At 46.6% G+C, this 15174-nt stretch overlaps 1 protein-coding gene across 1 annotated transcript in view; it reads left to right on the top strand.

The window, feature by feature from the left end:
• Window positions 1-15174, top strand: part of WDR97 (WD repeat domain 97) — a 378285-nt gene that overhangs the window by 263024 nt on the left and 100087 nt on the right. Inside the window, exon 20 of the mRNA XM_029587226.1 lies at window positions 11949-12074. Coding sequence (XP_029443086.1) covers window positions 11949-12074 — 126 coding nt within the window. The remainder of the gene's footprint in view (window positions 1-11948; window positions 12075-15174) is intronic.

Genomic DNA, 15174 nt, shown 5'->3' with positions numbered 1-15174 from the left:
TTCCATTGAACGAAGTTGCCTGGTTGGTTTATAGATTCTTAACAGTGTACAGAGCCATCCTGAGTTAGAGTTATAGAGTAGGTTGTGAATTTTGTATGTGATACGATATGATATTGGTAACCAGTGGAGATGTTGTAAAATTGGTGTAATATGGTCCCTGCGAGATAAGTCGTACAATATCCGAGCTATAGAGTTTTGACTAAGTTTATTTATTTATTTTATTTTATTTATTTAACATTTTTATATACCGGGATTCATGCAGAATTTGCATATCATCTCAGTTTACATTGTAACTGAAAATGACAAGCACGAGGAATGCAAGTTACATAGAACAGGGTATTAAACTTGGAACAGATTATATGGGTAAAATAACTTAGTACATGGGTAAAATAACATGGGTAAAATAACTTAGTACATAATAGAGGTTGGAGAAACTGAAAATTATCTTATTGTAATATTTTATATTTTAAGCTTGGTTTGAGGGTCTTTTGATGGACTATTTGCTAGTGAGTAGGCGTTGATGTATCTTATTATCAGGATTGGAACAACAACTAAGTTGTTACTGACTGTGATAGACATGGATTTGGCCCGGGACATTGCACACAGTACTGCTACCGATCCATTTGGCTGACTGTTCCTTTTCCTCGCTCAAAAGCAAACATTCCACTGGCCATTCTTAATTTTTAGCCTTCCAGTATTTCTGTACGGCCACCTTAAGGTACATTTTTTAGCATGCAGAGGCCAACGTTCAAAACTGCTCATGGGTGTCCATGTATGTATGCATGTATATGGCTCTGTGTCCATAGGCACGCAAACATGCTGGCCGCACAAGTTTGGGATTATCTGGATAAGCAGTTGCACTTAACTGGATAAGTTCCAATTTGTCCATCTATGTAGTGGCAAAGGAGCTACTTAGCCAAATAAAACATAATTTAGTAGAATAGTGGGTGCAGATGATATACCTGTGCATTTTTACTTCACATTTTAAAGGGATCTGCAATTATTAGTCAGGGGCATTTTTTTTTTATCACACAGCAATGAACTAACCAGTTTTACCAATTAGTCTACCAGCCCATCTGCAATTCATGAAGACCCTCCTGGCTCTTCAGTCTGAAGTCCTCCCTTTTCACCCGGACCCTCAATTTGTTATTTTTTCAATTTTAAGATGTTAATGATCACTTACTCCAGATATTGAGAAGGAATTCACAAATCAGGTGCCAAATTTATAAGTGTAAATTGCTTTTAAAATAGCAACTTGCTCTCATAAATGTTGGCCCCTCCCTGGAACACTCCTTTTTTCCATATGCAAATTTCCTTGTGGACCCTGATTTATATGTGTGGGTTGAGGTTTCTAAAGTAGCACATGCTCACGAATATGCTGTTTTCCCTGTGTGCTTTTTTTATGCATGCAATTTTTGAAAATTCACCTATTAGTCAGGGTCTACTTGAGTAAAGAGAGAGCTAATGCTTGTAAATTGAAAATCCACTTACGTGCATTCAGCCAAACATCTAATTCTACCAGGGTAAGTTCATGACACCTCTTTCCCCACCGGCCCATATGGATTGAAGAATCACAGTACAGCCACAACAGCAGCAAGAACAAGGAGAAGAGGAGGGAAACCCCACAAGCCTCTCCAGGGATCTTTCCCCACCCCCCTGCAACCAGCCAATGATGACCCTCAGGCCATGAAGGAGGCATCTCTAGCTCTGCTCCCACTGATATCCTAGGACCATAAGGGCTGAAAAATCCCAGCGCAGCCACAGCAGCAGCAGGAACAGGGAGAAGAGGCCCTTTAGGCTGAGATCGGAGCTCTTCTAGCTCCACCCCGATTGATATCACCGGAGAGAGCCAGCCCATAAAGGCCACACCACATGTAGGCCCCAGTACCAAAGGGGTGTTCTCATTTATGTGACCCTTCATGTGCTACTTTGCAGAAAGCACTGAGAGAAAGCACAATTCTCACCTTAGGCAAACTTTTATAATATATTAATATTCTGCTTTGTGACACTTTAAGCCAGAAAAAAAACCAGCCAGATGCTCTTCAATCACTTCAATCAAAAAGAAACCATTTAAATGTCGTGAATGTGATATTTTCCAATCAAAAACATCTGAATGTAGTATTCCTTCAGTCAAAGAGAAACCATTTAAATGTTCGAATGAATTAACACTTTCAATCATAGATAAGCAATTTAAATATTCTAAATGTGGTATACCCGCAATCATTTAAATATTCTAAGGGGTAATTTTCAAAAGGACTTACATACCTAAAACTGGGATTTACATGTGTAAATAAATGTTATTCATTTAAGTGGGCTTTTGAAAATTGCTACAATGTATGTCATTGAATTGCCCATGTGTATTACATGTGTAAGTGCACTTAGGGAGAGTAACTTTAAAACAAGCAGGCGCATGCCCTCATATGCAGATATGTGGATGTGCGCAAACACACATATATATTTTATATCATGCGTGCACTTGCACATTGTAAGATATAAAATATGGGCAACTTTACCCAACAACATATTCACGTATCTAAAAGAGACAGGGCATGTAACGTTAAACGTAGCCAGATAAGTACCGTGTCAACACTTAAACATGTCACGGTTTTGCCTGCTGTGCAACCTCACCATGCTCTGGTTTTACCTGCTATAACACTTCCCCACCAGTAGAGGCCTCCAGCGAGCTTCGCTCACTACCTTGCTAAGGCTCAGTCTACTTTGTAGTCTTTCCTCCACCTCAGTGAGCTCATTCATTACCTTGCCAGTTACCTCTTCACTGATCCTACCTCGCTCAAGCCTCAGCCTTACTTAACCTAGCCTGCTCAGTGCCTCGGTGCCTCTTCATTGAGTCACCCTAGTTCTCTGACCTGGCCACCTCTATCTTGTTATTCTTTCTTACCTTGTGGCCTACCTAGGCCTTGTCGTACCTCATGGGCTTCGGGCTTTCTGCCTTGCCTACCCCTGTGGCCTCCGAGCCTCTTGCTTTGCCTTGTGGCCTTTTGGGACTCCTCGCCTTGCTCTGTGGCCCCCAGGCCTACTGGGTTCTTTTAGTCGGCCTTATTTTCTGTTGCCTGTTCTATCTTTTTCAGTCCTGCCCCTATTCTGTCTTGTGCTGCCCTACCCAGTCTCTTGTCAGTTTCCCAGTCCTTGCCCTTGTCTCTGGTCCAGTCTGTGCTCCCAGCCAGTACCTGCTTCCAGTCCTCGGTCAGTATCTGTCTCCAGCTTTCAGCCTGTGCCTGCCCTCGGCTTCCTCCAGTTTATGCCTGATCCCAGCTCCCAGTCTGTCCTCAGTGTCCACTCCAGTCCGTACCATGATGTTCCACAGAAGACAACACAAGGGCGTAACCTACGGCGGGGATTAGATAGATAGAAAACCAGCTCCAGCCCTGTGCTGCAGGCCTTGCTGCTTCTGCAAAGTGCACTCTGACTCCAGGCAGCCTGACCATGACAATCTGCCTATCTTACTTAGCCAGATAAGTGGCACTTTTTCAAATTTATCCGACTAAGTGGCAGCAAAGCCACCACTTATCCAGAGAAGTCAAAATGTATCCAGATAAGTGGCGCAATTCAGCTCTACTCACATATTTGTTTTCCCTATTTTAATTATTTACACAAGAAGATTTAACTCGCGTAGTGTTCCTAGCAAATATCAGTTTTTACAAGCAAGCTTCCCCAAATTGTGTAATATACGCGCCAGTTTTACCTAATAGTTCACCAATTTGTCCTGCCTATCTGCGCTTTGTGAAGGATCTCCTGGATCTTCAGCCTGAACTCTCCCCATCTCACCCAGACCCCTCACCCAGTCATTTTTTCACTTTCAAGATGCTTAGTGAGCAGAAGTAAATATACACAAGAAAAAGACCGATGCACATCACTGTGGCAGATTTTAAAATAGCAACTTACTTGTGTCCATGTTGACCCCGCCCTACCCTGCTCCACCTTTTTTTACTCGCCGTCCCTGTGCTACGCACTGTTTACTCATGCATGTAATCTTTTTTGTGCATGCAGCTTTTCAAAACCTCTAAGCACATAAATTTGCCTTGAAAATTGCTACATAGTAACGAGGGCAGAAAAGGACCCAATGGTCCATCCAGTCTGCCCAGCGAACTTCTTATGGGAGTAGCTGCCGCTCCGTGCAGGTTACCCCCAAGCCTTATGTTAAAGGCAGTAATATTTACAATCCACACCCAGCAGCTGTCACACCCATAACAAAATTACTGCTAGCAACATTTTTACAGGGAGAGGAGCCGTCCTGGTGATTCAGACAATGCTGCTTGAACCTGCTTTGCGTTTGGACTTGGCCATAGAAGCAGTCCTGTGCTTTTCCCTAATGTCTGCGTATCAGTTCCCGGGACCATAAAAGTCGGGCCCAGCATTGGTTGCTGTCTGAATCCAATTCCCCTCTCCCACTGTTGAAGTGGAGAGCGATGTTGTAGTTGCATCAGGATCAGGTCAGTTAATTGGCTAAGGGTAGTAATCCCCATGGCTTCTGCTAGGGGTTGCAGCTGCCACTCCCTGCAGGTTACCCCTCCTCCTTAATGCCCAGTTCTAGCCTTTAGGGATCCACAGTGTTTCCCCCATGCCTTTTTAAATTCGTTTACTGTTTTTGTCTTTCCTCATAGGGGAGCTGTTCCATTCCCCTTATCATTTTGGTTGCCCTTCTCTGTACCTTCTCCATCGCAATTATATCTTTTTTGAGATGCGGTGACCAGAAGTGTACACAGTATTCAAGGTGCGGTCTCACCATGGAGCGATACAGAGGCATTATGACATTTTCCGTTTTATTCATCATTCCTTTTCTAATAATTCCCAACATTCTGTTTGCTTTTTTGACTGCTGCAGCACACTGAACCGACGATTTCAATGTGTTATCCACTATGACACCTAGATCTCTTTCTTGGGTTGTAGCACCTAATATGGAACCCAACATTGTGTAACTATAGCATGGGTTATTTTTCCCTATATGCATCACCTTGCACTTATCCACACTAAATTTCATCTGCCATTTTGATGCCAAATTTTCCAGTCTCACAAGGTCTTCCTGCAATTTATCACAATCCGTGATTTAACTACTGTTGCAATTCCTCCTGCAGCCGAAGCCATGGGAGGTCTCTTACCTCTGCCTGCCAGTTCCCCGACGCCGCTCCCTCACCTCACCGCCGATTCTTCTTCCATGCTTCCTCCCCACTCTCGTTCCTCCTTCGCAGCTCGGACGCCACCACTCCCATGTCGGGCCTGGTCGAGGCCTGCTCCAGCTCCTCCTCGCTTCAGCAGCAGCATGGCCGCTGTCTAGGGTCCTGCACCTCTTCCTCTTCCTGCTTCCTTAGGCGCGGGGCCGCGACTCCTTCTGTTATTTAAAGGGCCAGTGAAGGAGAGGCCTTCCTGGCTCCACCCGATGACCTCATCACTGGAATCGCCTCTCTAGCCCTACTTAAGGGCTCAGTTGCCATTCAGTCTTTGCATTTGCAAGGAGCTGGTCTTCTCTAGGACTTCCTGTATTCTTCGTTCCTGCTTGGCTTCTTCATGTCCTTCGTGGGATCCCTCGTTGTCTGTTCCGGTCTCTGCTGATGCCTCATCCATCCTGATGCCTCCATTGTCCTAGTCCCTGATGTTCCTTGGTCCAGTCTTCATGTCCTGATGTTCGTCCTGTCCAGATGTCTTCCAGGATTTCACCTTGATCCGTCCCAGCATGGTCCGCGACCAGCCCGGCTGGGTTGGTAGGGCGCTGTTGCATCCATCGCTTCTCGATGCCCTCACTCCACCCTCTTTACCTCTGTGGTGACTCCCTCTGGGCCTGATGGACGGTTGGCTGCCGCGGCGTCTTCTTGCCATCTCCCTCCGGCGTCCCCAGACTGACATGTTGGCAGTCAGCATTTTTGGAATAAAGGTTGATGCATTTAGTGAGGCACATGATGCTGTAATACACCTAATTCAATCAATCTGATGTTTTTTGCTATCCTACATTCCGGCCATAAATATTAAATTTAAGTAAGGTGTAAGGTATTGTTAAATTCCAAATTGAATATCCTACAAAATAGTACAAAGATTGTATTAAAGGGATAATTCCTTGGGGTATTGGGGTTGGGAGGAGGGAAAGATTAAGAAACACCTGATGCAGGGATGAAATTCTTCAAAGCACGACAGAAGAGAAGTATCTGCAGGTGATTGTATTTGATGATCTTAAGATGGACAAACAGGTGGATAAAGTGATGGTAAAAGCCAGAAAGCTGCTTGGGTGCACAGGGAGAGGAATGGTCAGCAGAAAAAGGGAGGTGATATTGCCCCTGTACAGGTCCCTGGTGAGAAGTCACTGGGAATACTGAGTACAGTTCTGGAGACCCCACCTTCAGAAGGATATAAACAGGATGGAGTCGCTCCAGAGGGAGGCTGCTGAAATGGGCAGTGGTCTTTGCTCTAGCGTATGTGGACAGACTTAAAGACCTAAACATGTACACCCTAGAGGAAAGGCAAGAGAGGGGAGGTATGATAGAGACACTTAAATATCTCAAAGGTTTCCATGCACAGGGGGGTGAGCCTTTTTCAATGGAGAGGAGGCTCTAGAATGAGGGGTCATAGGATGAGGGTGAAAGGGGGTAGGCTTGGGAGTAATCAAAGAAAATTATTAAGTATAATAATAAGAAAATATTTCTTTACAGAAAGGGTGGTTGATACATGGAAGAGGTAAAGAGAAGGACAGAATCGGAGGGGATCCCTGAGACAGTGATAGGAATCGTTAGACTAGAATGGCCCCATAGTCTTTTCCTGGCCTGACATTTCTCTGTGCTATGCACCTGTCCCACGTTCCTGTCCAAGATCATGTTGGATTTTCACTGTAACTTGTCCCTTCTCCTGCCAACATTCTTTCCCAGGACACAGATTTAATTAAAAGCATTTACAATGTATCCTGCTTCTTCTACTGTTCAAGGCAGGTGACAAGAAATCGTGCACAAAGCTGCATACGTGACAAAGGGCAAAAATGAGCAGAGTTACAACTTAAGCAGACAACAAATGAGCTCCCTATTGGCCAATACTCAGCTGAGCCTAAAGACATTCTTTTGACCGGATTACTAAAAATACTGAAGTAGTAATAAGCCCAGAAATATTTATCCACAAAGGCAAACAAGCCTTGTATTGTCTAGAGCAGTGGTTCTCAACCGGTGTGTCGCCACACTTCCCTGTCCCCCGCTGACCCAGCTGCTCCCCGGTCCCCCTCCGCCCAGACTTAAAATGCTGTCATCCCATGCGGAACGCGGCAAGACCGCTGGAGTCAACGGCGTCGGCATGGTCTCTTCTTCCCGCCCCTGCGGCACGGAAGAGGAAGTGGTGAGCAGCGGGTGCGTGCACGGGAAGAAGAGACCATGCCGATGCAGTCAGCATCGCCCCAAAGAAGACAAGAGAGGCGCGGCCTGAGGAATGAGCTGCGCGGCTCAGAGAAAAATGAAGAACGTCAACCCCCGCGGCCGATGGGATTCCTTTCTCCGCGCGAGGGCTGAAAATGAAGGAGGTTAGGGTTGGGAGGAGGCTGCTGCTGCCGCTAGTTCCGGGGAGGGAGGGAGGGAGGGAGAGAGTGAATGAGCAAGCAAGCATGTGTGTTTGAGATCCTGTGTGTGATTGAGAGCCTGTATATGTGAAAGAGAGTATGTCTGTGATTCAGAGCCTGCCTGTGAGAGAGAGAGAGCATGAATGTAAGTTTACCATTGGGAACCTGTATGTGTAAGTTTGTGATTGAAAACCTGTTTGTGTGAAAGAGTATGTGTATATGATTGAGATCATGTGTATGTATGATTAAGAGCCTATGTGTATAAGTAAGGGAGAGAGCATGTGTGTCTGTGTGTGATTGAGAGCTGGTTTAGGTGAGGGAGCATGTGAGTATGTGATTGAGAGCCTGTGTGTAAATGAGAGAGAGGACATGTTTGTAAGCATGTGAATGAGAGTCTGTGTGTGAGAGAAAAAGACAGCATGCATGTGTGTGATTGAAAGCCTGAGTGTGTGAAAGAGTGTGTGTGTATGATTGAGATCATGTGTATGTATGATTAAGAGCCTATGTGTATAAGTAAGAGAGAGACCATGTGTGTCTGTGTGTGATTGAGAGCTGGTTTAGGTGAGGGAGCATGTGATTATGTGATTGAGAGCCTGTGTGTAAATGAGAGAAAGAGAGGACATGTTTGTAAGCATGTTGAGTGAGAGTCTGTGTTTGAGAGAAAAAGACAGCATGCATGTGTGTGATTGAAAGCCTGTGTGTGTGAAAGAGTGTGTGTGTATGATTGAGATCATGTGTATGTATGATTAAGAGCCTATGTGTATAAGTAAGAGAGAGACCATGTGTGTCTGTGTGTGATTGAGAGCTGGTTTAGGTGAGGGAGCATGTGATTATGTGATTGAGAGCCTGTGTGTAAATGAGAGAGAGCATGTTTGTAAGCATGTTGAGTGAGAGTCTGCGTTTGAGAGAAAAAGACAGCATGCATGTGTGTGATTGAAAGCCTGTGTGTGTGAAAGAGTGTGTGTGTATGATTGAGATCATGTGTATGTATGATTAAGAGCCTATGTGTATAAGTAAGAGAGAGACCATGTGTGTCTGTGTGTGATTGAGAGCTGGTTTAGGTGAGGGAGCATGTGATTATGTGATTGAGAGCCTGTGTGTAAATGAGAGAGAGCATGTTTGTAAGCATGTTGAGTGAGAGTCTGTGTTTGAGAGAAAAAGACAGCATGCATGTGTGTGATTGAAAGCCTGTGTGTGTGTGTAAGCGTGAAAAGATAGACAGCATGTGTGTAAATGTGTAATTAAGAGCCTATATAAGTGAGAGAAAAAGCATGTGTATTTGTGAGTACTGAGAGCATGTGTGTATAGGTATGTAATTGAGAGCCAGTGTGAGAGAGAGCGCTGGTATGTGACTGAGAGAGAGGAGAAAGTTCCAAGCAAACCACCCCACCTCCTGCTAATTCAGAACAATCTCAGGACACCTGGATATCAAATGTTTCCAGGTATGCAGAGGAAAAAAAAAATTTGTATCCTTATTTTTCATTACTGGGTCTTTGTGTCTGCTATTTTGAAATATTTTATTGATATCTAGAAATTTTTTATGAATTTTTAATTATTGGATATTCCATTCATCTGCCGTTTTGAAATAATCTGTTCTTTTTGTTAGTAAGGTTTTACTGCTACTGATTTTATATTTCTTGATTTGTTTTATAAGGACTGGTGATGTTTCTTTTTTTCCTTTGTTGCACTGCATACAGAGACTCTGGCTTGTTGCAGTTTCCAATTCAGTTTTTGTCTGCATGCTTCTAGTTATGCGTTTTGGTCTCTTTATTCTATGTTAGGTGAGGGACAGCACGTGATTCAGGTGAGGTTTTCTGCTGGGGTGTAGTTTCTGAGTAGGGCTCTATAGCAGCCTGGCTTGGTCTGTTTTCCTAATAGGAGATGTATTGGTGTCTTAAGGCCTGGTGTAATATTTCAGTGTTGCCTTTTCTTAGGTAAGGTGGTTACTGTTTGAGTACTGGAAATTGGTGCTATTTTGGTGTGGGATGTTTACTATTTATGCAATTTCTGTTCAGACAGAATACGTATCTTTTCCTTGTGTCATTCTGAACAATAAAAATAATACTGGGCCTTTACTTTTATTTCCGCCGTGAATTGTAATGAGCAGTGTGTGACACATGTGAGCATGGTCTGTCAGGTGTGTCAGGATGGGAAAAAGGTTGAGAACCACTGGTCTAGAGTTCAAGATAGCAGTTGCCTTTTATTTGGAGTAAAGCAAAGCTCTTTCCTTCTCTTGACCCCCAAGAAGCCTTGAATCTCTGTAAGTCAATCTTGCTAGCAGCTTGCGTCTCCTTTTGCCGACTGCAGGTCGTCATGTCATGGCCTGTATCAGTGCTCCAGTTTGGGGTCGGCTGAGACAGGGACTTCTCTCCCCGCAGTCACATTTCACTATTATTCAGATACCGATTCCTGATATAACAATAGGTCTGCTCAGTCTCTTCTCCAAAGTCCAACTCCCTCCCCTCAGGTCCCATTCTATTATTTCTATTTACAATAAAAAAAGAACTAGAAAGGGGCTTTGTCCTACAAACATGTCTAGTACCAGCCTTTGGCTACTTATTCATTATGTTTTCCCTCTTTCGTTGGTAGAAAAGGAGCCGCACTTATCTGGCTTATCATTCTGCTTGTACTTTGCAGAAAATCAAGTTGCTTACCTGTAGCAGGTATTTTCCATGGACAGCAGGTGATCAGCCATAGATATATCCTCCTGTTTCCCCTTCTGGAGCTGGCTTCTCTGCTAACCTCATGTATTAGATTAAGGGGGCCTGTGTGCCAGTTCATGCCCAGAAAAGCTGTCTGGGGTTTTCCAGATACTTATACAAATTCCCTGCCGTAGCACCTTGGGATGATGTCACGCACATGCATTGCTGATTATCCTGTTGTCCACAAAAGCATTTGTTACAGGTAAGCAACTTGGGTGATACAGTGCCCGTCCTGTCCTGGCTCTGGGATTACAATTATGGAGGCTTTAGTGCCTGCTCCATCCTGGCTCTGGGGCTGTGCTGCTGTGAGTAGTATAACACTGTACTCTGTCTATAGTGATAGTGCCCGTCCTGTCCTGGCTCTGGGGTTGTGCTGCTGTGAGTAGTATAACACTATACTCTGTCTATAGTGATAGTGCACGTCCTGTCCTGGCTCTGGGGTTGTGCTGCTGTGAGTAGTATAACACTGTACTCTGTCTATAGTGATAGTGCACGTCCTGTCCTGGCTCTGCAGCTGTGCTGCTGTGAGTAGTATAACACTGTACTCTGTCTATAGTGATAGTGCACGTCCTGTCCTGGCTCTGCAGCTGTGCTGCTGTGAGTAGTATAACACTGTACTCTGTCTATAGTGATAGTGCACGTCCTGTCCTGGCTCTGGGGCTGTGCTGCTGTGAGTAGTATAACACTGTACTCTGTCTATAGTGATAGTGCACGTCCTGTCCTGACTCTGCAGCTGTGCTGCTGTGAGTAGTATAACACTGTACTCTGTCTATAGTGATAGTGCACGTCCTGTCCTGGCTCTGGGGCTGTGCTGCTGTGAGTAGTATAACACTGTACTCTGTCTATAGTGATAGTGCACGTCCTGTCCTGGCTCTGCAGCTGTGCTGCTGTGAGTAGTATAACACTGTACTCTGTCTATAGTGATAGTGCACGTCCTGTCCTGGCTCTGGGGCTGTGCTGCTGTGAGTAGTATAACACTGTACTCTGTCTATAGTGATAGTGCACGTCCTGTCCTGGCTCTGGGGCTGTGCTACTGTGAGTAGTATAACACTATACTCTGTCTATAGTGATAGTGCACGTCCTGTCCTGGCTCTGGGGCTGTGCTACTGTGAGTAGTATAACACTGTACTCTGTCTATAGTGATAGTGCACGTCCTGTCCTGGCTCTGGGGCTGTGCTGCTGTGAGTAGTATAACACTGTACTCTGTCTATAGTGATAGTGCACGTCCTGTCCTGGCTCTGGGGCTGTGCTACTGTGAGTAGTATAACACTATACTCTGTCTATAGTGATAGTGCACGTCCTGTCCTGGCTCTGGGATTCTACATTAGGTGAAGTTACAATTATGGAGGCTTTAGTGCCTGCTCCATCCTGGCTCTGGGGCTGTGCTGCTGTGAGTAGTATAACACTGTACTCTGTCTATAGTGATAGTGCACGTCCTGTCCTGGCTGTGGGATTCTGTCTTGGGTGACTTTAGTGCATGTCCTGTCCTGTGCCTTGGGTTGTTTTGTCAGCACTTTCTGTGGTTACAGTAATAGGAATCGTATGCATTTCTTTTCCTGGCTTTGGTGGCAGTGTCATTGGCAAGCTGGTACTGGTGGATATCGTGTATGTGCTTTCTTGATGGCTGTGCTGCTGTTGAGTAGTATTTGAACTAGAAATAATCCATACTTATGTTTTCAGTTTGAGCTTTTCTATCTCCCCTCCAGGAAAGTGGCTTTGAGGAGTACAAGGCCTTAACGCCAACATCAGCATCAACTGTCCGGCCCAAGCGACTGCAGGATGTTATCGAACAATTCCAGGACACCACATGGTTCAAGTATATCTTCCTTGATGTAAGCAACATATTTGTATTACTAGTTCTTTACAATGAGAAGTGCCCGTCTTCCCTGTCAATACACAATGAGCTGCCCTGCACACTCCCTCCGTGTATGATGCTCTTTCTCTGCCTAACCAATGACAAATATCTGACAAAAGTGCTATAAAAATGGCAAACTTTAAGTCCTGTACTTGCACAATGAACCTTGTTTCCTGTACCAGAGGTGAGTAGGGCCGTAGCCAAGCACTGTGGCACCTATAGCCAAGTGAAAAGCAGCGCCCTTGCTTCGTACATATCATATAGATAACTTGATATATAAATAAAACTGAGAAACCAGAGCCCTGTATGGTGGTGCTAGAAGAGGCTCGTCTGCATATTCTACCCAGCAGCCCCCAGGAGAGGAGGCCAGAGGTCACAGCGAGTGATCCAGGCTTCGAACTCCACGGCCCCTGTTTCCGCTCACGGCGGAAGAGGGCCGGGAAGCTCGTCTGCATATTCTACCCAGCAGCCCCCAGGAGAGGATGCCAGAGGTCACAGCGAGTGACACAGTCTTCGAACTCCACGGCCCCTGTTTCCGCTCACGGCGGAAGAGGGCCGGGAAGCTCGTCTGCATATTCTACCCAGCAGCCCCCAGGAGAGGAGGCCAGAGGTCACAGCGAGTGACCCAGGCTTCGAACTCCACGGCCCCTGTTTCCGCTCACGGCGGAAGAGGGCCGGGAAGCTCGTCTGCATATTCTACCCAGCAGCCCCCAGGAGAGGAGGCCAGAGGTCACAGCGAGTGACCCAGGCTTCGAACTCCACGGCCCCTGTTTCCGCTCACGGCGGAAGAGGGCCGGGAAGCTCGTCTGCATATTCTACCCAGCAGCCCCCAGGAGAGGAGGCCAGAGGTCACAGCGAGTGATCCAGGCTTCGAACTCCACGGCCCCTGTTTCCGCTCACGGCGGAAGAGGGCCGGGAAGCTCGTCTGCATATTCTACCCAGCAGCCCCCAGGAGAGGAGGCCAGAGGTCACAGCGAGTGATCCAGGCTTCGAACTCCACGGCCCCTGTTTCTGCTCACGGCGGAAGAGGGCCGGGAAGCTCGTCTGCATATTCTACCCAGCAGCCCCCAGGAGAGGAGAACAGAGGTCACAGCGAGTGATCCAGGCTTCGAACTCCACGGCCCCTGTTTCCGCTCACGGCTGAAGAGGGCCGGGAAGCTCGTCTGCATATTCTACCCAGCAGCCCCCAGGAGAGGAGGACAGAGGTCACAGCGAGTGATCCAGGCTTCGAACTCCACGGCCCCTGTTTCCGCTCACGGCGGAAGAGGGCCGGGAAGCTCGTCTGCATATTCTACCCAGCAGCCCCCAGGAGAGGAGGCCAGAGGTCACAGCGAGTGATCCAGGCTTCGAACTCCACGGCCCCTGTTTCCGCTCACGGCGGAAGAGGGCCGGGAAGCTCGTCTGCATATTCTACCCAGCAGCCCCCAGGAGAGGAGAACAGAGGTCATAGCGAGTGATCTAGGGTTTGAACTCCACGGCCCCTGTTTCCGCTCACGGCGGAAGAGGGCCGGGAAGCTCGTCTGCATATTCTACCCAGCAGCCCCCTCAAACTTCCTTATTACATTCTTCCCATTTACCTCGCTATACCTTATCTGCTTACTAGACCAGATCTGTTTTTATTTGGGTTTATGTGTTTTCATTTTACATGGTAATTGTGTTTGGTAGGAGTAATTTGCTAAAGATTTTATACAGAAGGAATTTAATTCAAACCAAGAGTCAATAAGTTGGGTAGTTAGGAAGATATAGGTAGATTAATTGTAGTGTTTTGAGGGTCATTGCCAGACACATATAAAATAAATCCATACACTGAAAGTACTTTAGGATAACTTTACATCCCTGCTCCCTTAGACATTTTAAATCAATAAATCAACAAAATGATGATGCAGGAACTTAAGTAATCCAGCAGCAAGATGGAGGCTTTCCAGCCTTTTGCACTGAGTACCACACGTACGATTATCTCCTGGCGAGAGGTCGTATGTGTGCACTGAGTGCCACACGTACGATTATCTCCTGGCGAGAGGTCGTATGTGTGCACTGAGTGCCACACGTACGATTATCTCCTGGCGAGAGGTCGTATGTGTGCACTGAGTGCCACACGTACGATTATCTCCTGGCGAGAGGTCGTATGTGTGCACTGAGTGCCACACGTACGATTATCTCCTGGCGAGAGGTCGTATGTGTGCACTGAGTGCCACACGTACGATTATCTCCTGGCGAGAGGTCGTATGTGTGCACTGAGTGCCACACGTACGACTATCTCCTGGTGAGAGGTCGTATGTGTGCACTGAGTGCCACACGTACGATTATCTCCTGGCGAGAGGTCGTATGTGTGCACTGAGTGCCACACGTATGATTATCTCCTGGCGAGAGGTCGTATGTGTGCACTGAGTGCCACACGTATGATTATCTCCTGGTGAGAGGTCGTATGTGTGCACTAAGTGCAAGGAGCTCCAAGCCCTCAGAGAACGAGTCCGCTCTCTGGAGGCTACAGTGGCAGCCATGGAGGAGCTGAGGGGCAGCAGGGTCTATAGAGGAGACCTTCAGGGACATAGCAGAGCAGTCCCACCTCCAGTGTGGTAGCCCCTGTGCTGCTTTGGGGGAGAAAGGTACCTGGAAGGAGAGCATCAGCTTGATGAGGCAGGAAGCAATCCTGAAGCTAGGACCTGCCCTCAAGACGATGAGGTATCCTCTTGCACCGAGGATAGGTCTCCAGGAGCGCATGCCTAGGAGGGAAGGGTTAGGACGGCAGTTATGGTTGGTGATTCAGTTATTAGGAAGATTGATAGCTGGGTGGCTGGTGGATGTGAGGATCACTTGGTAACTTGCCTGACTGGTGCGAAGGTGGCGGACCTCACGCATCACATAGATACGGTAGGAGCCGGCTGTCGTGGTACATGTGAGTACCAATGACATAGGGAGGTGCAGGAGGAGGTTCTGGAAGCCAAATTTAGGCTCTTAGGTAGAAAGCTTAAATCCAGAACCTCCAGGCTGGCATTCTCTGAAATGCTCCCTGTTCCACGCGCAGGTCACCAGAGGCAGGCAGAGCTCTGGAGTCTCAATGCGTGGATGAGACGATG

This window comes from Rhinatrema bivittatum, chromosome 2 (assembly GCF_901001135.1).
Source record: "Rhinatrema bivittatum chromosome 2, aRhiBiv1.1, whole genome shotgun sequence".
Taxonomy (NCBI): Eukaryota; Metazoa; Chordata; class Amphibia; order Gymnophiona; family Rhinatrematidae; genus Rhinatrema; species Rhinatrema bivittatum.
This window is presented reverse-complemented; position numbering and strand designations above follow the sequence as displayed.